Source organism: Peromyscus maniculatus, chromosome 3 (genome assembly GCF_049852395.1).
Source record: "Peromyscus maniculatus bairdii isolate BWxNUB_F1_BW_parent chromosome 3, HU_Pman_BW_mat_3.1, whole genome shotgun sequence".
Classification (NCBI taxonomy): Eukaryota; Metazoa; Chordata; class Mammalia; order Rodentia; family Cricetidae; genus Peromyscus; species Peromyscus maniculatus.
This window is the reverse complement of record NC_134854.1, coordinates 27903078-27926666: the sequence shown is the minus strand read 5'-3', so window position 1 is coordinate 27926666 and position 23589 is coordinate 27903078. Positions and strand designations below refer to the sequence as shown.

At 41.8% G+C, this 23589-nt stretch overlaps 1 protein-coding gene and 1 pseudogene across 15 annotated transcripts in view; both read left to right on the top strand.

The window, feature by feature from the left end:
- The first annotated feature begins 1947 nt into the window (after positions 1–1947).
- LOC102903031 (small ribosomal subunit protein uS2-like) lies at positions 1948–3418 on the top strand (annotated as a pseudogene).
- A 7919-nt stretch (positions 3419–11337) lies between these two features.
- The window catches only part of Adam22 (ADAM metallopeptidase domain 22), a 217931-nt gene continuing 205679 nt past the window's right edge, over positions 11338–23589 (top strand). For 6 of the 15 annotated variants that reach the window (XM_076566282.1, XM_076566281.1, XM_016005649.3 and 3 more), the window contains exons 1-2: positions 11339–11505; positions 11960–12120. In XM_076566282.1, coding sequence (XP_076422397.1) covers positions 11427–11505; positions 11960–12120 — 240 coding nt within the window. In that variant the 5' untranslated portion in view covers positions 11339–11426. Of the gene's footprint in view, positions 11506–11959; positions 12121–23589 lie in introns of all 15 variants that reach the window. The other 9 variants (XM_006987152.4, XM_016005652.3, XM_016005650.3 and 6 more) reach the window with 4 other exon arrangements.

Sequence of the window (23589 nt, the reverse complement as noted above, 5' to 3'; positions counted from 1 at the left end):
GCAGCCATCAAGTAACCAGACGTAGAAGAAGCAGGAAAAGTAGGACATATAGAATGAAAAAAGGTAAAAAGCCCTGGCAAAATGTAGATGAACAGAAACAGGTTAAGTTATAAGAGCTAGTAAGACAAGCCTAAGATAAGGCTGAGCATTCATAACTAATAAGAAGTCTCTGTGTCTTTATTTGGGAGCTGGTTGGCAGCCCCAAAGAAAGCCTGTATAGGGCACTATACTTCCTTTTGCGTGTTTGGAAGGTTTGTTGTGCATTAATTGTTACTTGGGATGGGATGTTCTGGAATGACTCTAACCACAGTAACTACAGTGTTACTGACTTGGTAGGCCCTGAACCTCTCACTCTCTGGAAAACATGTTTATTATCACTGTTTATAATGGGCAACCTGATTCTTGGCCAGGCAAGGATGATATAATCAAGGTAATGGATTAATGCAGTATTTTAGGGCATCCAGATGGGTAAGAGCTCTTCAAAATATAAATATAATGAAGTAAAGAAGAATAAGAAACACTGGGGTAAATGAATTTTTTTTCCTGTAATCTCTTCCAGGTGAATTAAAGAAAACAGTTGCGGATTTTTCTTTTGATGGGGATGAAAAGTCTTCATTTCCCCGATACAGGGCTGTGCACAGTACAATAGATGCCGTGTTTCCCTGTGAAAGGAGTCACACACATCTGACACTGACTACAGTTACAATAAGGCTACCACTTAATGCGGTTTGTGCTGGCATACTGTGCTTTATTTTGTCGTGTTTGAGACAAGGTCTCAGTGTAGCCCTGACTGGTCTGAAACTGGCTATGTAGATGACGCTGACTGCCCTGCCACTGACCGGCCCGCCGCTGACCAGCCTGCTGCTGACCACCCCACTGCTGACCACCCCGCCAACCTTCAAATTGCAATAGTGCTCCTGCTTCTGCTGCCCAAAGAGCTAGGATTCAGGTGGTCACCACCACATCCAGATCTCCTGTCATTTTCAATGATACACCTGAATAGAATGAACATTGCCATCCTTGTATGTTTTGAAGATACACAACACTGACATTAGTTTCCTCCTCCTCCACCACTGCTGCCTCAGCCTAAGATACTACTTTTGATTTATTATCTTGGCTATAGGGTAGAGACGTTTAAAGAATGCTATTTACCTTTTTCTTCTGTAAGAGTTCTTGCCCTACACACATTATGGGTGGTTGCATTTCTCTCCTAATAATAAATTCACAGACAAACCAAACAGCATAAAACTCACTGTGAGCTAACTTTACTCTGTTTAACTGCTCCTATATGTTCCCACTCTTCAGCTGCCTTAAATGCCAGGCATCATTGGTCATGCAGACCATGCCCAGCAAGTGTTGACATTCTTGTCTTCCCAGAGCACAGTTACTGTAGTTGAGGGAGCTATGCACCTGTTGGGATGGTCTTAGCATGTACACCTGAACTGTACCTACCACAGGGCCTGCCCCCAGTGACATGGACTCTTCCAGGCGATGGTCACTGCACTGCAAACTGAACAAGACCTCCAGACTTGCTTATCATTGGACCTACTGTCCTTTGGTTCCTCAGGCTGGTTTCTTTCTTTTTTCCTTTGGAGCAATTGACTTTAATGGTAAATTTCAAATGAGGAACTTTTTGGTGAGCTATTTCATTAGTTTCACTTGGTATAAGTCACCATTTCTTACATACATCTAAAATCCATTCCATCAGTAAATTAACCCCAGATCCTGGACTCTTGATTTTAATAGTCTATTTAAATCAGTAGCTCCCTTTTTATAATCACAAAGATCCCTTGATGAGGCACTCTCAATATTCAGCACCACATTCATCAAAATAGAACACATACTGGCCCATAAAAGGAAAGTTAAAAAAAATTTAATAGACCTTTCTGCGCTACTCCGGGATGGGTCCATACGGCATTATTCTTGATTTCTGTTGTAACTTAAAGGGAAACTTACACAATGTCCAGAGCCCTTGATGTCCTGCAGATGAAGGAGGAGGATGTCCTCAAATTCCTTGCTGCAGGAACCCACTTAGGTGGCACCAACCTTGACTTTCAGATGGAGCAGTACATCTACAAAAGGAAAAGTAATGATATATTGTAGCTAGAGTTTTCCTGCCTTGCCCACAGTCAGGACAAATCTTTGTCACCCACCAGTCCAACAGCCGCTCAGACCCAACCAAATAAACACAGACTTCTATTGGTTACAAACTGTATGGCCATGGCAGGCTTCTTGCTAACTGTTCCCATAGCTTAAATTAATCCATTTCCACAAATCTATACCTTGCCACGTGGCTCGTGGCTTACCGGCATTTTCACATGCTGCTTGTCCTGGCTGGTGGCTGGCAGTGACTCCTTCTGCCTTCCTGTTCTTTTATTTCTCCTCTCTATTAGTCCCACCTATACTTCCTGCCTAGCCACGGCCAATCAGGTTTTATTTATTGACCAATCAGAGCAACTTGACATATAGACCATCCCCCAGCACAGCCGAGTGCAGACCATCTCAGACACCTGCACTCAGGCCTGTGGTCCTAATCATCCTCTATGCGGACCTGCTGGGTAAAGCCACGAGGAACCCAAGAACGGGCTCCCACAGGACATACAGAACATCCCACAGCAGTATCTACATCATAAACCTGAAGAGGACCTGGGAGAAGCTGTTGCTTGCAGCCCGTGCTATTGTTGCCATTGAGAACCCTGCTGATGTCAGCGTCATCTCCTCCAGGAACACCGGGCAGCGAGCTGTGCTGAAGTTTGCTGCCACCACTGGAGCCAGTCCGATTGCTGGCCGCTTCACCCCTGGGACCTTCACTAACCAGATCCAAGCAGCCTTCAGGGAGCCGCGGCTTCTAGTGGTGACTGATCCCAGAGCTGACCACCAGCCCCTCGCAGAGGCATCTTACGTCAACCTGCCCACCATTGCGCTGTGTAACACAGACTCTCCTCTGCGCTATGTGGACATTGCCATCCCATGCAACAATAAGGGAGCTCACTTAGTGGATCTGATGTGGTGGATGCTGGCCCAGGAAGTACTCCGCACGCGTGGCACTAACTCCCATGAGCACCCATGGGAAGTTATGCCTGATCTTTACTTCTGCAGAGACCCAGAGGAGATTGAGAAGGAGGAACAGGCCGCTGCTGAGAAGGCTGTGACCAAGGAGGAATTCCAGGGCGAATGGACTGCACCAGCTCCTGAGTTCAATGCTGCTCAGCCAGAGGTGGCAGACTGGTCCGAGGGTGTACAGGTGCCCTCTGTACCCATCCAGCAGTTCCCTACTGAAGCCTGGAGTGCCCAGCCAGCCACTGAGGACTGGTCTGCAGTTCCCACAGCGCAGGCCACTGAGTGGGTTGGAGCCACCACTGAGTGGTCCTGAGCTCCTCTGCAGACGCCTGAGCAAAGGGAAAAAAGGTGGAAGGAAAATAAAAGTTCCTACAAGCTGAAAAAAAAATAATAAAAAGCATGCAAGAATCTATCCTCAGATAAAAATGGAAACCTAGATATTCATAAATACAGACTAGAAAAATTAAAGATAATATGCAGCAGCACTTGTTAAAGTTTGTGGGATTCAGCTAAAGCAAGGTTAAAGGAATCTGTTTCATTACATATTGCATATTAGAAAAAAAGAACCTGCCCATGGTGGCTCATGCCTGTAATCACTCAAGAGGCCGAAGGCAGGAGGATGACAGTTTGAGGCTAGCCTGGGCTGTGTGGAAATCAGTCTCTCTCTGTGTCTCTGTCTCTCTCTGTGTCTCTGTCTCTGTCTCTCTGTCTCTCTCTCTCTCAAAAAACAAACAAAAAAGCTATTTAGTCCAAGCTAGCTTGGAACTCTCTCACAATTCCCTGCTGGGATTGAAATTACAGGTGTGTTAGGATCACATTTCACTGTTCTCATTCCTAAGTGGGGTAGTCTTTTTGTTTTGAGACAGAATTTCATGAGCCCAGGCTGGCCTCAAGTTCACTATGCAGTTCAGAATGACCTTGAACTTCTGGTCCTCCTGCCTGTACCTCCCAAGTCTGGGTGTTACTGGTGAGTACCATCATGCTTTGTTTCTTTAAGTTCAGTCCTTTAAGGACACCAGAGGAGCACTCTGTCAACGGGCTTTCCTATTTTTGAATTTTAAGTTCTTTGTTCAGTTTCAGTTTCCAGGCCTTTTTCAGATAATGTGTTTTGGAGATGTTTCCTCCCAGTTTGTGGCTTATCTTTTTATTCTCTTGACAATGTCTATCACAGAAGTCTCTTTTCTTTCCTTTTATTAAAAATAGATATTTTTCATACAGCATATCTGATTACAGTTTCCCCTCCCCCAACTCCTCCAAGATTCTCCCCATTTCCTTTCTATCAGAATCCACACCTTTCTGTCTCTCAATGAAAAACAAACAGGCATCTAAAGAATAATAATACGATAAAACAAAAATAAACCAGGATAGGACAAAAACAGAAGAAAAAGAGCCAAAGAAAAAGCACAAGTTATACATGAAGACACAGAGACACCCATGTTTGTACACGCAGGAATCCCCTGAAAACAAGAAAGAATCTGTAAGGTTAAAAAAAAAAAAGCCCCACCCAAACATTAGGAGACAAAGGACTTCCAAAGATGCCAAGATGCCAATAAGTTAGTTTGTATCACAGAGTTTCTAAGGCAATGATCGTGGATCATGAGTTAGTTTGTATCACAGAGTTTCTAAGGCAATGATCTGGATCATGAGTTAGTTTGTATCACAGAGTTTCTAAGGCAATGGTCGTGGATCATGAGTTAGTTTGTATCACAGAGTTTCTAAGGCAATGATCGTGGATCATGAGTTAGTTTGTATCACAGAGTTTCTAAGGCAATGATCATGGATCATGCTTTCGGTCTGGGTCTCACAAGCCACAGTCAAGCCAAGGCTAGCCGGCTTTGCTCCTCTTATCTTCCAGGTGTTTTTATTTTATTTTCACGTTGTACTTCATTCAGAGCCCGTTGTTGTTGTTGAAGGTATGAGGTTGGCATCCGCGTTCATTTTCTGCTTGTGTTATGGCCACGTCACAGCGAGGCCATGCTTTCCTCCCATGCGGAGTAGTAGAAGGGTGAGCCTTGTCCCTGATCTGAGAGGAACAGCACTTGGTTTTCCCCATTAAGAACATTTTAGATTTATGCTTTTAATGGCTACTTCTCATCAAGCTGAGCAAGTTCTTCCTTTTTCTGATTTTGTGAGAGTTTTTACCTCAATGAACAATTATTTTTTTGTCATCTCACTAATTCTATATCTATTAATATGCTTATATTATTTTTCCTCTTTAGTTTATTATTGGACTAGAGTACATTAATTTTATGTATACGACCAGCTTTGCATACCTAGAATAAGTCCCACTTTTTACTTTCTTTTTTTGGAGACTGGATCTCATGGATCCCAGCCTGGCCTCCATCTTAAACGTCTGGTGTTCCCACCTCTGCATCCCAAGTGCTGAGATGACATGCAAACAATATGCCTGGTTTATGTGGGGCAGGGGATCAAACCCAGGGTTTCAAGAATGCCAAGTAAATGTTCTATCAACTGAATTTTTAATTTTTACTTCATTGAATACAATTTGCCAGTTTCTTCCTGAGGTTTTCTATGTCTGTGCTCATGAGAGATACTGGTCTATAGTTTCTCTTTCTCATAATTGAAAAGTTTGAGGCCCCTCCACAGACCCAGCAATCCAAATCAGACCAAATCAAACAGAATTAAGAAGAAGCCACAGTTTAATGGGTAAAATGTTCCCAGGTGATTTTCCAGCCCCCAGATAGGAGACAGGGAAGAGAGACAAAAAAAAAAAAAAAAAAAAAAAAAAAGTGTCTGTTTCCTGGGGCGTAGTTTAAATACCCTGTGGGAGTGGTCTTGAGCATCTCTGGGAGGAGGAGTGGTGTTTCACGGGCTTAAGACAGGGCAGGGTTTGGAGAGAGAGAGAGATGGGGAGGGGAGATGAGGTGAAGCATCTGCCAGAACATCCCAGTTTCTTTGGGTATATGGGTACCAGGGGCTGAGGTGGAGCTTCCACCAGAACAATAATGTTTTCTTTTTTGTGCCCTGGCAATGAATGCTTAACCTCATTTACGGTTAATCTATTTTCTAGAAGAAATTTCACAGAATTTGCTACCATTTCTTCTTTTAAAGCTTGGTAGAATTTGCCATTCAATGTACCAAGGCTCTGTAAGCTCTGTGTTTTGAAAGGACATTATTATGGATTCAGTGTCTGTGGTGGTTGGTTTGAATAAAAATGTGCCCCACAGGCTCATAGGGAGCAGCACTATTAGAAGGTGTGGCCTTGCTGGAGTGGGTGTGGCTTTGTTGAAGGAAGTGCGTCAAGAGGGGGTGGGCTTTGCTTAAGCCAGATCTTCCAAGACATTCTCTTTGCTGCCTGAGGATCTTGATGGAGAACTCAGCTCCTTCTCCAGCATCATGTCTGCCTGCACATCGCCATGCTTTCCGCCATGAAGACTAAACTTCTAAACTGTAAGCCAGCCCCAGTGAAATGTTTTCCTTTATAAGAGTTGCCCTGGTCATGGTGTCTCTTCACAGCAATAAAATCCTAACTAAGACAGTGTCTGTAATATTCCTTTGAAATCTTTCTAATGTCTATGGGACCAGCATTCATTTCTACTATTAGTATTTGTGTCTTCTCTTCTTATTAGTTAACTTGACTCCATGTTAATTAGTGTTATTGATCTTTTTAAAGAGCCAAATTTGGAGTTTGTTGATTCCCTGTTTTCAATTTCATAGATTGCTGCTTCCATTTTTTTCTGCTGCTTCCATTTTTTAAAAGTATATTTCTTTTGAGAAATTTGTTAATTAGAATGTGTTGTTTAATTGTTTTGGTGGGTATGGGTCCAGTTATCTGTGTTAGTGATTTCTGGTTTAATTCAAGTAGATAAAAATAGGGGAGCTGGAGAGATGGCTCAGCAGTTGCTGCTTCTGCAGGGGACCCGGGTTTGTTTCCCATCATCTGCATGGCAGCCATGATGGCCTGAAACTCATCATCAGTTCCAGATGATCCAAAGTCCTCTTCTGCCTCTGTGGGCACCAGGCATGCACACAGTGCACATGCTGACGTGCAAGCCAACACACATTAAAATAAAAGCAAATAAATTAAGAAAATAGATAGACATATGAAACAGGCAAGTAACCCTAGAAGCACCCTCATTCAGAAAGATTTGGAGAGCCCTTCCTGGCCCTTCCAAAGTGCATCCCGAGAAATTCTGTATATTTTGATTACATATGTTGACTATAATATAATTAATTAATATAATTAAATAGATTAATGTAATACAAGTATATTTGATTAAGTATATTATCTTCTTACTGTCTTGGTATACTCAACTGTTGCTGCTTGTTCTGAGCCACACAGGAAATAAATATCCTTTGATACAAACACATTTTAATTATTTTTCTGGTTTGGAAGTCACAGAGGCTGTAACATTTTAGTTTTTTTATGTAAACAAACATGTGTTTCTCTTTTCTTATAATATTCATTCATATTTAAAATAAGACAAAAGTTTATAAGCTTTTTGTCATTTTATTTGAAACATTTTTTGAGAATTTCACACTCGAGTACTGTATTTATGACATTTCTAAGCAACTCTCTCCCCACTCCAGTTCCTCCTGTGTGTCCCTGTCAAATTCATGATGTTTTCTTTTATTATTATTATTATTGTTACACACACACACACACACACACACACATGTATGTATAAGTACAATCTGCCGAGTGCATTGAGTCCCCCTAGGTGAAGAGCTACAGGCAACTATTGACCGTTAAGAGGAAGAGAATCAGTCTTCTCTAGGGATGAGAACTCTAATGTATCCAATCCCAAGTGGTCATCTTTACACACATATACTTATGAGTTTATAAACATTTTAAACAACAAAAATTTCATTTTTCCTCTTAGGGACTTCTCCATTCAAACATACATGAAAAGACGGTATAATGACCTATAACCCCAGCACTCAGGAGAAGGAGGCAGGAATAGCAGAAGTTCCATCAAGTCAGGCTTCCATGTGCTTGTATGTACACATGCACACATACATGTGCCCATGATGTACATGCATACACACAAAAATTTAAAACTTGCATGTATATTCATGAAACCATAATTTGTCATTTATTAGTGTTTTCTTACACATGTCAAGCATCTAGCAATTCAGACTCCTAAGTCTGATGAGTGAGATATTTTTACCTCCACTAATAACTGATTGTATCACTCCAAAATTTATGTATTGAAGCCCCACTATGACGGTATTTGAAGATGGGGCCTTGAGAAATAATTAGGTCATGAGGGCGAAACCTCAAAGATTGGATTAATGCCTGCATTATAAAAGAGAGATGTGGGGGAGAACAGGAATGCTCTGTTTGAATCTCACGAGGACAAGGAGAGGGCGGCTGCTGTCCGTGGGTCAGGAAGTAGCCCTTACCTGACACCAGATCTTGCAGTGTCGTCCGTCCTTGCTTTCTGACCCCAGCACTGTGACAGATGGTTCACTCTTCTGGTGTTTTGCTTTGTGGTGCTAATGGTCAAATCCAGGACTGAGTTACATCTTAGGTCCTTAAATGTTTGTTACTTAAGTTACCTGGTCTATACTATTATTGCTGTAGCAACACAAGCTAGGACAAACCTTTGAAAAAGCATTTAAATTTTTGTTACATCAAACTGATGTGTTTAGCTTTTGAAATGACTTAATGTATTCCAAACGTCCTAAAAAAGTGAAAAGTAAGCATGCTACTGGGAGCAATGTAATACTTATAAAGCTTACACAACTCATTCTTTCAGATAAGAGAGCCAGGTTGGGAATGGGGCTCATGGTGTGGAGAACACAGAACACACTCTTCTGCTTGGGCTCTAATTCTCTCTTACTGTAGTCATTACAGAATACTGTGTATTGAGGTCTAATGGACCCTTGAAATCTTGTTGAAGCTATAGACAACCATACACCACATAAGACTCTTAACTGTCTCACTGATTGGAAGACTTGAACATTTTTTAAATTCCAGTATGCTTCATGACATGTAGTTCCCAAAAATATGCCCTCCATTTGACCAGCACCATTTGTTGAAGATGTTGCCTTTTTTTCCCCAGTGTGTATTTCTGGCTTCATAATAAAAAGAAAATCAGGTATTCATAGGTGTGTGGGTCTTCAGTTTGATTGCATTCATTAACATGTCTATTTTTGTGCCCAAACCATGCTGTTTTTATTACTATAGCTCTGTAGTACAATTTGAGATCAGGGATGGTGATATCTCTAGCACGTGTTTGGTTATGCAGTTTTGCTATCTTGCTTTTTTTTTTTTAATGTTTCCATCTGAAGCTGAACATTTTCCTTTCAAGATCTGTGAAGAATTGTGTTGTGATTTTGATGGGATTGAACCTGTAGATTGCTTTTGATAGGATGGCCATTTTTACTATATTAGTCCTACTAATCCATGAGCTTGGGAGATCTTTCCAATTTCAGATATCTTCCTCAATTTCTTTCTTCAATGACTTAATGTTTTTATCATGCAAGTCTTTCTTTTACTTGCTTGGTTAGAGTAACCCCAAGATATTTTCTAGTATTTTAGGCTGTTGTGAAAGGTATTGTTTCCCTGATTTCTTTCTCAGCCTGTTTGATGTTTATATTTGATAAGGCTACTGATTTTTTTTTTTTTAGTTAATTTTGTATCCAGCTCGTTCCTGAAAGTGTTTATCAGCTGTAGGAGTTCCCTGGTGGAATTTTTAGGGTCACTTATGTATACTATCACATCATACTCCAATAAAGATTCTTTGACTTCTTCCTTTCCAGTTTGTACCCTCAATCTCCTTCAGGTGTCTATTGCTCTAGCTGAGACTTCAAGTATGGAGAGAGTGGACAGCCTTGTCTTGTTCCTGTTTTAGTGGAATTGCTTTGAGTTTTTCTCCATTTAATTGATGTTGGCCATAGGCTTGCTGTAAATTGCCTTTATTATGTTTACATATGTCCCTGGTATCCCTAATCTCTCCAGAACTCTTACCACAAAGGGCTGAAGGATTTTGTCAAAGGCCTTTTCTATATCTGATGAGATGATCATGTGTTTTTTGTCTTTCAGTTTGTTTATATGGTGTATTACATTTATTGATTTACATATGTTGAACCATCCCTGGGAAGAAACCTACTTGATCTAATGCTTAATTTTCTCTTTTCTTCTGTTTAAATTTTTGACCTGAGGCTCAAATGCCAACGTATGTGAATCTCAAAATCTGTAAAGTGCAAGTACTAACTATGTTAACAATTATGTTATATAGTTAACAACTATTTGTATTCCAGTGGGTCTCTACCATTTGCAATGGGGTGGGGTAGGACAGCCTAAGGAAGTACAGTTCCCCTCTCTGTTACCTGTACAGATATTGGAGGAAGCAAACAAACCACCGAGAATCCGGTTCAATCACACTTCGAATGCCCCCCTAGACCTCTGGGATATATCTTCAGATTCTCCTAGAGTTGGGTTAATGGCCCTCCTCTCGGTGTCCAAAATAAAATGAAATTAAAAGCCACTTTAAAAAAAATGGCTGCGGATGGAGCCTGGTTCAGAGGTTAACAATACTGGCTGTTCCTCCAGAGGACATGGGTTGGATCCCCAGAACACACACAACACTTCTGTAACTCCAGTCCCAAGAACCTAAGACTCTCTTCTGACTGCCAACAGTACTGCACACACATGGTGCACAGACACACCTGTACTGCAAAATACTCACACAAATAAAAACATTTACGGGCCCTCCCTCTTTGCTCAAATTCTTACCCAAACAGCTTTTCTTAATTGCATCTGAGAGCAGGTGATGCACACCCAGGTCCTTTATCATTGTAACCACCTGGCACATAGTAGGATCTGTGTCTGGAATGATTGACTTGCCAAGCACGCAGGGCATGGTCCCTTGGTGACTCGTGAGCAACAATGCGGCTCTTTGCAGACACTGGGGGCGAATTCCCGCTGCTGCAACCATGCAGGTGGTGTCCCTTACCTCTCCTGTGCGCTTTTCCTTCCTGGGGTCTGCATTCTCCGGGTGGCGACCGTCGCGTCGCTGTGGAGACCGGCGAGATGCGGGGAGGGAACTACATTTCCCAGCTACTCCGGTGCGCGCGGCTGGGTGCGGCGCGGGGTTGTGGGGGGTTGTGGGGGGGCAAGTGCACCAGGCCCGCTGCGCACCCAGCTCTGCTCCCCGCCGAGCTGGCCGCCCGCCCCGGCCTCCGCCTGGGGATGAAGTGGGAGGCGCTAGAAGCCACTTAGCTCCAGCCTGGCGCCCGCCCGATGCGGCGCTCGCTCGCTGCCCCCGCCACCCAAGCGCCCGCGAGGCACAATGCAGCACTGAGGCAGCGGCGGCTGCGGCAGCGGCGCGGGCCGGGAAGGGGCGGCGGGGAACCGGAGCCCGCGGCCGGGGCACGAGCAGCTGAGCGCCGCCACCATGCAGGCAGCGGCCGCCGCGTCCTTCTGGCTGCTCTGCGCCTTGGGGACCTGCCCCCTGGCAAGCTGCGGTCCGGCAGGTAAGTTCGCAGCTGCCCGGGCTGCTAGGACTCTTTGGAGCCCCGAGGCCCCCCGAAAAGCCTCATCCGCGTATCCAGAGTGCGCGGGTTTTTTTATTTTTATTTTTTGAAGGGCAGTGAGAAAGGAGCAAACGTGTGGGGGCTCGAGGATGCATCAGCAATCTGGGGTCAAATGCCTTTTTTTTTTCCCCTTGAAGAAGAGGAGAATGGGGAGAATGGGGAAGGGGTGCCCTGTTTCTGGGCCCTGGGATGCTCTCGGATGAGCTGGTCCAGAGCTCTCCAGCTGGTGTCTCTGCGTCCTTCCCAGATGGGTCCTTCCTCGGGAGGGAGGAGGCGGGGGAATTTTCGTAGGGGAGATATAGGGTGGAGGACTGTGGGTCAGGGTAATTATTGTTATTATTATTACTATCTTTTGCCGTTTCTCTCTACTCCTGCCCTCCTGCCTGCCCGCAAGGAGACGCCTCACTGAGGGAGCTGGAGAGGGCGGACGAAAACCGCTTCCTGGAGCGCCAGAGCACCGTGCCACTGCGCCTCATCTACCGCTTGGGCGGCGAGGACGAAACTTGGCACGACCGGCTCAACACACGGGTGCGGGGCCACCCTGGCGGCCAGCAGGTGAGCGGCGGGGTGAGGGAGGTGGTCTGTGGCGCAACCCCACGACCCCACGTTTGCTTAGGGTTGCCCTGGAGACGCGGTGCACAGGGTGAAAAGAGCACCGTCCTAATGCGACTCATGCATGATGCTCCTGGTGCAAGAAGGAGGAGAAAAGGAGACAGAGAAAAAAGGAACCCAAAGAAGCACAGGCCCCGGGGTTTTGCAGAAGCGGGGGTTGGAGGGGATGGCGTGGATACTCCTAGTAGCCCAGTAATCTGAGCGAGAGGCGAGAGGCGGAGACCCCATCTCCTTAGTCAAGCAAAAACTGCATGAGGTAGGAGACATTCTGTTTGGGTAGGATTGCATCATCATCTTCGGTGTTTTAACTCTGAGAGAAGGCTTTATAACACAAGATAAGAAGAAAGAAGGGAGGAGAAGGAAACTAGGTATCCCTAAGAAACCCAAACAAAAATAAACTACGCTGCAAAATCCCCTGCCCACTTAGATTCGTGAACAACAGGGATATACCCGTTCACTCCTGACTTCCATAAACCGGTCCTTCCTACCTTTTTTACCTTTGTAATTAGGGGCTGTATTGTTATTGAGCACTTACTTTCTTAAACAAACAAAACAAAACTAAATTATCGCATTAATCAAACAAATGTACCTGCATTTAAATCGATACCAAACATCCATAGGTACGATTGAAAATCGTTTTGAAGTTACTGGCTAATTCTAGCAAATATTTTTGGGCCCATGTAAGTGTTTTTCTGGTTGCATGACCAACGAGCCTGACAGTTCATTGATCTGCAGGTACATCTGAAGCGCATGTAGTTGGAAACGGTTGTAAACTTTACTGAAGATAAGCTGGACATTTTCACATCATATAAATACACTCGACACTAACATAACTGCAATGTGCTAATGTACTCAGTTATTCACGTGTGTGAGAGATATAAAGACTGAAAAATATTTGTCTGCATTTGCAGCCAAATAACCGACTCCATTACAGTTTTGACCTAGGCAGAGGTTCAGGGTTACTTGTAGTATCCATTGAAGTTAGATGATTGTAGTAGAAAACTCTGTATGCCCATCCCTTAATGAAGGATTTTGTTATCCGAATTAATGTTTGGCAGCTGCCTATGTCTCTTCTTATTTTGACTTGTTTCCATGGAAAAACTACATAAGCAGGGGACTTGTGTCTTATTTCTCAGTAATAAATATTATTCCTGTGAAGGAATAGTCTGATGCTCGTTTGTTGCCTTTTATTAAAAAAAATCCAGATACACACAAACTAGACAGGATTATAGTGAGTTCTAGCTTCAGTGATTGGTGGCTTATAGTCTGTCTTGCTTTTGACTGTCTCCTGCTGTTCTTCTTCCTCTTTCTGTATCATTTTGATGCAAATGATGTATCATTTATTAAAATGTTCAGTAGTGAAACTCTGACAGGTAAGGGTTATTTTTAAAAATGTAACCCTGAATTGCCATGTTAAAAATAAGATTAATTCTTTAATACTATAAAGCAACCATTCTTTCAAAAACTTTTACTTGTCTCAAAAATATGCTTACATGTGTATAGTTTTTTTTTTTTTTTGCATTTTTTTCTCATTTTGAGCCAGCGCTGATATAAAGTGCATACTTAGTTTATTTAAGTCTATTTTAGTGTATGGTTTCTTCCACCCATGCCTTTATTTTTTTATTTTTAATTTTCATTGTAATTTGTTTACTAAGACATGAGGTCTTTCATTCTCTAGAGTTTTCCATGGTCTGGATTTTGCTGATGTAGGCAGTGTGTTAAAACAAGTCCCAGAGTCTTAGTGGGGAAGGAAAGGAAGGACAGACAGAATCCGAGATGCAGGAGGAGAGTGAAGGAGCAGACCCTGGACCTCGGGGTCTCTGCCTCATGTCATCACGACCCCAGTGCCTACTCCTTCTCTATGCTGGTGAAAGGCCACTAATTTTGAAAGACAGTTTTTTTTTCTCTTGGTGTTTTTAGAATACCACTTCTGAGATGTTTGGACTCGTATAGGCCTCTCCACTCGGGGCAGAAGGTACCATAGACCCTTCAGAAGAAAACCTCACAATTGGGAGAATGAGACTATTGTTTGATGGGACATATGTGATTTGGTAGAATTTAGATTAAATAGCATGCATAGATTATTAATTCAAGTCAGAAGTGGAAGTTATAAATACTATTTATAACTGTGACAAATTATTCTTGGTATCTAAAGGTGCAAATAGTGTATCTAGATGTCTGCATCAGCTAGGAAGTCAGTGTACTTAACCAGAATCCTTAAATTACAGTAGGACACCACAGAGAACTGACAGAATCACAAAGACCTACTCATTGCCGTATACCTGACATTCCTACAGTAAGGAAACTAAGGAGTTTTCTTGTCCATTAGGTGTTACTGGTTTCCAGAGAGCTGTAATTTAACCTGAAAATATTTTGATTTTATATAGCTCTTATTATTATTTTTATTATTTGATAAATAAGATAGAACTTTTGGCATTGTAAGTACCCATGGATACATTTTAGGAACTCCCATTGTCTTTCAGAAATAACATCTGGATGCTTCCCCCCCCCCTCTGTGAGCTCATAAGGCCTGTGTGTGTGTGTGTGTGTGTGTGTGTGTGTGTGTGTGTGTGTGTGTGTGTAATTCATTTCTTGACTCATTAAAAGGATTTTATTCACTGGAGCTCTTGCTATTTAGCATGTTAAAATAAGTCAAGGCCATGGGGATTTAGAGATAAAAGACACAGTTCTGGCCTTTATGGGGTTTACAGACAGCTGGGAGAATGAGTGAGTGGATGAACAATTACTCCTTGCCCTTCAGTCTTGAGGTGATTGCAGACTGCTGTGGAAACAAAGCCCAGCACTTAACCCCTTGAGCAGTCAGTGGGCTCTCCCAGGAGGTGCTGTCTGGTCTGTGTTTTGAGACTAAGTTAAAGAATTGGCCAGATTACAGAGAGGGATGGGTATGTCCAGCAGAGGGGACAGCAGACATGGAGGCAAGTGGAAGTCAGGACTTGTCTTTGTTAGCTGCGGGTGGGTTTTTTGGGGATCAGAGTGAAGAGAGCATAGCTTGTGGGAGCTGCCGCAAGGTCTTTCTGCGGAGTTGGGACCTGGTTCAGCAGGCTGTGTGGCATTTCAGCAAGGAGGATTAGCTGGCCAAACTCATGGTCCTCTGTTATAGTCCTCGTGTCCCAGAAGATCACTGTAATTCCTAAGAGTGAGCAGGCTTAATTAGTCATTTTTAGTCACTGATAAATGCCCGTTCATATCATTAAGCTTCGTAGGACTAAGCTCCCAAACATAAATACACTTTGCCTGAGCGGCATTTTCAAAGCACCCAGATCAATGCTGGGCATACACTGAGTCTCCAAGAGTCTGTTAAGTAACAGCACCTCCCTTGGGCAGCTGGAAGACTGTTTAGAGGTTTTATGACATCATTTGAATGCAAATGATGCCCTAATGACCTGAATTTAACACATTCCCTGAAGTTACAAATTACTCAAGTTTTACATAATGCAGTGAAACTGAATAGCCTTAGTAAGACAGACCTTATAGGCCCCTTAAATTAGTTCAGAAATGACCTCTTACCTGACAAGCTCAAGTAACTGACCGAGGGAAGATAGTCAGTCACCTGTGTAGTCTTAAATGGTTCCGTTCTTCAAGCCCACAAAGACTAGGTGAGGACCAGGCTTTTATTATTAATGTGAACTTGTTTCAGCTTTCATCCATAAATGGGAATCGAAAGCTTTTGTTATAGAAGAAACTTTGTTTTGGTTCTGTTGGAATGATGACAGTTTAGTGTGAAATGGTGATTTTGTAGATACAAGTCCATATTGTGAAGTTTTTGTTTGTTGTATGATGAGTTAAGTTACTCCACTGCATGCTAATTCATATTGTAAGTGAGAGGATCAGTCCATGCAGAAGCTTATTATGCCATAAAATACTAGAAATTATAGTCAACATAATCATAGTTGATTGGGGTAAACTTGCTGTCTTCGAGGTTGTCAAATATGAAATAGTTCCAAGCTTGGAAAATAGCCCTGGGATATTCAAAATATTGAGTCTTTTTTCCCCTCCTGTCCTGACAGTATATGCTAAAAGAATTGCATGTTTGTGAATAGTAAGGTAAACGTATTTTTCTTCACCAATTTGTGTAAGGTATCATCTACTGGTTTTTACTGATGGTTTAATATTGATAACCCTGTAGTTGTTATTTAGAATATGCTCATTAATGATTGCTCTTTTGCCAGCTAAGCATCATAAATTTACTATAGCACCAGAAATGGGTTAGCTGATAACTTATTCATTTACAGTTACCTATAAATTCTGTTATTTATTTTATACCAAGTAGTTTTGTATTTCTGCATACAACATAATTTCTTCTATCAGAAGTGTTTGTTGTCAGCCAGTAAAAGATCTGCTTTTTCTCATCTGGTCTTCTACAGATTTTTAAGGAATTGTCATGTGGCAATAGGATGTAGATCTGTAGTTCCACAGTTTTATAACCGCCAGTGAGCGAGGCAAAAAGCAAAATGAAGGCAGGGTGGCTGCAAAAGGTGTGCTCTGGTTTTGTGAATCTTCATATATGTGCTGTAGGATGGGTGAGCGGTCCTTAAAATTGTGCTGCTTCATCTGGGAGCATCAGGTCAGCCTGACAGTCAGTTGTCTGCAGTACAGCTTCCCCAGGGGGAAAAGGGCTCCTAGGAATTACAGCTTTGAGGGTAGTTTGCCAGGATAGCACAGATCTCTTTTGCTAAACTAAGCAGCTCAATATTAATAAAGTTAGGCTATAAGCATCAGGAAAGAGATGTTTCACAGTGCGTTTTTGTAACCTACCAATTTTTGTGACAATTGAATAAAGTAAAAATAAAAATTGTAATATCCCTTAAGTATTTAAAAATAAGCTTCTTTTACTTTTATATCTATCATCTGTCTCTATCATCTATCTATCTATCTATCTATCTATCTATCTATCTATCTATCTATCTATCTATCTATCTCATCTATCTATTTATCATTTATCTGTCTATCATCTATCTATCTATCCATCTATCTATCATCTCTCTCTACCTATTGTGTGTGTGTGTGTGTGTGTGCGCGCGCGCGCGTGCGCACACACATATGAATATCACAGCACACATGTAGAGGTCAAAGGACAATGTACAGGAGTCATTTCTCTCCTTTCTCCATGTAAGTTCTGGGAACTGAACTCAGGTCACTGGGCTTGGCAGCAAGCATCAGTATTCACTGAGCCATCTTGCAGGCTTTCCTGTAAATCTTCATTCAAACCTATATAAATGTAGTAATAGGATCCTGGATGACAGAAGAGACCTAATTCAGGCATTACTGTTTCTTATCTTTGATATCCCAATGTGTATATGTATAGTTGTGTGTGTATATATACTCAGATGTACATATAGATATCTATGAAATTCCACAAAATTATCTTACTGTGCACAGTGGAGCCAGTTTTTGGTATTTTCTTCACAGCTATACTGAGAGCAAGCATAAATGATTATAAGAGCTTATGGGCTTGTAAAGAATGTTCTTAGTTTTATTTGCTTTCTCATACTGCAAAAACATGCCAAGTGTTCTGATTGTTCTAGAGCCCATTTTAGAGAGAGAGAGAGAGCTGCTCTTTTCCCCCTGACTCACTGAGAAAGGAATGTGTAACACGGGCATCACTCCACAGCTGCAGTGAGTGTGTCAGGGCCACATTTATCACAGGGGAAGCAGATGCTCATCCAAGTGGGATGGAGGAGAAAAGCAGAGCCTGGGGAGAACAGTGGGACACAGGAAGGAAAAGGAAGCAGAAAAAAGATGTCAATGTACTATAAATGCTGTATAGTAAGATATTTAATATTTGGCGATTGTGTGGTTACTTTCATGTGTCAGATTAACTTCTTAGTGTCTGATGTATATTACCTTCACAGAAGTCCAGGGGGAGGTCATAACTTGTCATCATTAAAGAAGTTAAGAGGGATTTGAACTTGGAAACTTTAGCTCCACCGCACTGGCTGAATACTTGCTTTAGACGGCTTTCAAGACATTTGGATGTCCTTTGGCATTGGAGTCAAAGGTTTCTTTATTTTCCCTATTGGACTTATGCTTTTCTTTTAGTGCACCAAAAATGCCTGTGATTATATTTAAAGTGTACTAGAGTGAAGAAGCTTGCTGAATACAGTAGGAATTCTTCAATTTTACTATCTTAAAAAATAATGGAATATATGAGAGATGTTTGACATCCAAAAGCAGCTCTTAAGGGAGGTGTCTGTATGTATTGTACTGATGATTATATTCTTTCATTGTAAATCCAATTCTTAGTATTCAGCACTCAACATCAAAATTATACACACTTTGTAGCCAGAGCTTTGTTGACAGAGACATTAAATGCTAAACACAGATCTATATTTATATAACCCCCACAAAAAGAAAAAGTACAGTTATAATACCAGCAGCTTAAGGGTCCCAAATGTCAAATCATTCAGGTAAAACAGATGAATTATAACCAGGATGATAAGTTCTGTGAACATCTGGTTAGATGTGTTTATTTTGGCAATAAAAGTACTAGAATGAAAAAAATTTGGAGAAAAAAAAGAGTTGAAAATATAGAAATTAATTTTTCCAAACATGTGTTGTGTACCCTACACACTGTGGTGAGTGATTTGCATTCATTATTTTTAATGATGAGGTAGATACTATTAGACACACTTTGTAGGCTTTTCCATGGCCATATAGCTTAATAAAGGGGTAGGAATGGGAAAATAATTCTGAAAGGAAATGTTAAAAACAGCAAAGTAGTCTTTTACAAAGTTTTTGCAACTAATTTATCATGGATTTCTCATTTATCTGTGTTCAAATATACTAACATCATTTCTTTAAGAAACTCCTAATGTTTATTGATCTTCTTTCTGGATAATTTGTAATTATTTTACATGTAATTAAACGTTACATGTATTTAAAAATTACTTAACTTCAAAACTGATTTTAGACTTCCACTGCCCTTTACTCCTGATTTAATTTATTTTAAGATAAAAATCTGTTTTGTCTTCTCCAAGGCAAACTATTATATATAACTGGATTTTGAAAATAAAATTAAAAATTCTGTATCATAATCCAGAAATACCAGCAGTTCTAATTGGAAAGAGAGTTTAGAATTTAGTCATTCCCTGGAATCTGTCTGTTGTTTGTGGAAGAGGTTGTCAGAGTCATATGTATGAGCAGGTTAAATAGATATATTTCTCCTCCTTTTATAAAGTTAATGTTGTGCCAGGGCGTTTTACCTCTTAGTGGAAGCCACCTCTTCCCTTGGCTTCTGTTGTTTCGAATGAAGCTCACTAGATAACTGTGACGACTGGAGGATGGTTTTCTGGACCGCGGCTACAGAGCTCTTCTTCCACAGGCGCTTTTATGATGACCTACCCATGGCAGCAGAACTCCGGGCTGGCAGTTCTGTTGGCTCGCCCCTCAGCTCGGCACTGCCTGGTGCGGATAGCTTTATCACTCATTGTTGGTTTCTGGTCCATTTTTCCCCCCATTTGCTCATGAGGTAGGCTAGTCTCCTCCATTGGCAAGATTGGCATGCTGGGGCTGAGCTGGTGGACAGTTCCTGGTGATGACTAACGGTTTTCTCACCACAGTTTCTCTTTCCCTTGGATGCTGGAGAGGAGCCGCTCCTTCATATAACCTGGTTCTGCAGATTTCCTTCCGTTCCCTGGTGTGTTTTTGATGCACTCAGAGTGTCCTGCCAGGGTTCTGTTAGAAACACAATTGTGGATCGTCAGCAGGTACAAGTGACAGCCAAGGCCATGGGTAGTCTGGCTTTATTAAGATAGGGTATCCTGGAGGAATAGGAAGGGAGAGAGCTGACTAAAAAAGTGACCTGGGATCATCCAAGTGTGGGCAGGAGAGGACTTTGAGTAGGGGTCGGGGAGAAGGCAGGGATCAGGGAAATCACAGATCCTCTATAGAGAAGAGACTGGGCCCATTGCCCTAGAATGGCCCAGCATCCTCCTGGCTCGTCTTGGACAGAGCTGCCTGGAAGAGTCTGATGGGGTTTTTAGTGACTGACCTTAGTTTTGATTCTAAGGTTTGTGTTCCACAAACAGGAGCCTGTGTTTAGCCAGGTTGCCCAGATGGGCCCTGGGAGTGCTTCTGTTCCCGATGAGGACTGAGTTTGGGGTTCAGCCGGAACAATTCTGCCCCATCCTGTGCCCTTCTTCCTTCCTCATTGTTTGCTTCCTTCTTTTCCTTTCCTCTCCTCTTTCTTTTTATTCCTGGTTGGTCTTCTTCAAGTTCCTCAGGTTTGTGAGAGAGGGCCTAAGCGGCCCATGCTTCTCCCCATGATGTAATGGAGACTGTCGCACTGGGCCCTGCCTGAGTCAGGAGAAGTCACTAGTTCAAAGTTGATTTCCTAACTCATGCAGGCATTTTTTTTTTTAATTCTGTAAAACCATGGCTAATTTGTATAAAACGAGTCATAGTTCATGTTGAATGACATGTGATGCTTATTAATTGAATGTTCAGTGAATGAGTCTGTGTAAACTTGAGTTTGGAAGGTAAACAGTTGTTGAGCTGAATAATTTTTCTTAATTGTTTGTCATATGTACTGAGTTGTTTACAAGATTTTTGTGTTTCCCTTGGCTTAGCTGAAGTTAGTACTTTGAAATGTGTTGCAGAAAACTTTAGGAAGTGTTTAATAAGGACAGTGGGCATGTTAACTCATTTTCAGAGTTGCCAGTGTGCTGAATAATTAAGTCATTGTTCTTAGGAAGAATTTTTTTATTGATGTTGTTAGAAACTTAAACATTACCAAAGATGATGAAAATTTGGATTCTGGACTCAAACCAGCATTTACTACATTTGTGATCCTGTTTCTGGCTTAACTGTAAATAGATCATTGCGTTCTCTTCTTTATTGTCTCATAAAAATGCCTTTAAACTAGACAGCTATTGATTGGGTAGAATGTGGTGGAAATCCATGATGTGTTTATTGCTCTCACTACAGTTGCCATTTCTGACTGGGTAAGTCACTAGAGCTAAGACTGTTTTAAACACAGTGAAGAGCAAATGTTCTTGACTCTCATGGAGCTACCAGGTAAAAACCGGCAAAAACACTGCCATTGAGATAGTAAGAATTCTCGTGTAGTTCAATTTCTGAGGTTAGATTAGCAGTGTTCTTGTATTCTGGATGACCTTGCACAGGCAATGTTCTCTCATAGTCAATGAAGTTCTATTAATTTGTAGCTGAATTAGTTTAGTATGAAGCATAGTTGAGAGTATTGATCAACGAGTTCAAATGTTCCAGTGATGAAATCTTGAAGTTTGCAGTTGTATGGGTTGAGTGGGGTGAAAATATTTTCTTTTAGCTTAAATGCATAGAAAAGCACAGGACAAAGGCATGCACCTTTGTTTTATTGTATCCCTTCCCAGCACGGAGTGGGGACAGTCATGTAACAAGCACCCAGCAAAGGAGCGTGGATGCCATGCATTAGGAGGACTCTGTTGGTGTTTCTGGGCTTTTCCCTGGTTAGTAATGCTTTTCATCTCTTTCATGGTTACCTGTCTGTAAGCTCCACTACTTTCCTGTTCATCATTTTCCTGTGAACCCAGGAAATGCTTCTCTGTAACCTTGGTGGATTGTCTTTCCTCCTCTTTCTCACAAGCACCTCACTTTCTCTTAGCAACTAAAATAAACATAGGCCTCTGGAAGGTTGCTTGTATTCAGTGTTGGTGCCATTCAACACTGGACATTACTTATTTTGGGGATTTGGAAATGTGTTATAGATCAACAAGCTCTTCATTTCACTAATATTGATCAACAGTATCTTGTGTGACGCCCCCTCCCCCCCAGGTGCTTTTATCTTAGATTCCGCTTAAGTTGGCTCTCATTCATTTTCTTCATTGTGTGTGTATCAAAGCATCCATTCTGTTCCTCAGTGCTGAAACTCTTCTTCCTGATACCATTGTCCTGATTCTCGTTGCTCTTACTCTCCTGGCTTCCAGCCTCACATGCTCAGTCCCCACACTGTCCTGGCTGAGCATGACACTTTGAAGGTCTTAGACAAGAACAGGATCTATTGCTGCAGGATAGTGACCCTGTGCCATGCTGCTGTAGGATGCATATTCAGTGTAAAGAACAACGAGGCCTATTACAGGTTACTCAGAGTCAAACTTGCCTCGGGCGTGGCGTAGAATTGTGTGTACGTATGTGTGTGCTGTGGAGGGGACCCAGACACTGATACCTGTGTGAAGTTGTTTCTGTGAGATGGCCTGTAGTCTTGATCTCACACTTGGTCATTTATAGTTACCATTGTCTATCTGCTGCTCAGCATGGTACCTGACCCACAGTAGGTGCTCAGTAAATATTTTTAGCCCGTTTTTATCTTAATTTTCTGTCTCAAAGATATGAAGAAAAAAATTAAGTGACTATTTATGTTACTGACTGATATAGCTTTGAGCTATTTCCCACAGTTACACATTCTTTCCAGTAGATATTCCAATTTTTAGTCAGGAAGCGTCAGAGAGGAGCGTGTCCCTCCTCCCATATTTATGCCTACTCTCTACCCTTTTTCCTTCCTCCCCCACAAGTATTCTTGCCGCCCCAGCCCAGCCACTGGATGCAGTATGCCCTGGTTCTCTGGAGGACCTGCACAGTAGCCCTGTGCACCGAAATCAGAGTCCTTCTTGCCTAGGCCCCAAGGCAGAGCTTACGAGAAAAGTCAGAGCCGTGGCGCCGAGGGGGCCGGAGAGAGAGGAGGTAGCAGGGACTTGGACTATCGTGAGTCCACTGACACTCCACCACAGAAAGCTGTATGCTGTCTCATGGACACTTTAACCACCATGACACATTCACTCCTGTCCGTTTATCGCCCTGTCTCCCCTAGCGAAAATAAATCCAAGCTACTTAACCTTTGTGGCTGCATTTATTCACCAGACTTTGTCATTTGCTCCGGGAGCAGAGTTTTCTTTGAGACAATGATGTGCATCTTTTGCAAGAGTGTCATATAGCATTTTTGATAGATTTGAGTTTATGTGACATATTCAGGTAAAAATTTCCCCGAGTAGTTAGTTATTCTTTAGTTTTTAACTGCAATTATAAACTAAGGCCATACTTAATTTTTTCCTTGGAGCTAAGCCTCTGATAATTCCTGTTTTAATATTTTGTTTTAACTTTTTCTAATCTCTCTTTGTTTTATGAAAATGTATTATTTAATACTAATTAGTTATATGCTTTAACATTAATTATATGCAATTAAGTAGTTCAAATACGTATAAGATGCAGACATATGAAATTCAGTAATATACATAAATTAACTCTTTATTAACTATGGAATAGACTTTAAAGAACATTTAATTAATTAATTGATATGTGTGGATGCATGTGTGTACAAACGTGAATGTGTAGAGGTCAGAGGAAAACTTGTGGGGGTCAGTTCTCTTCTTCCATTTTGTTTGTCTCAGGGATAGAACA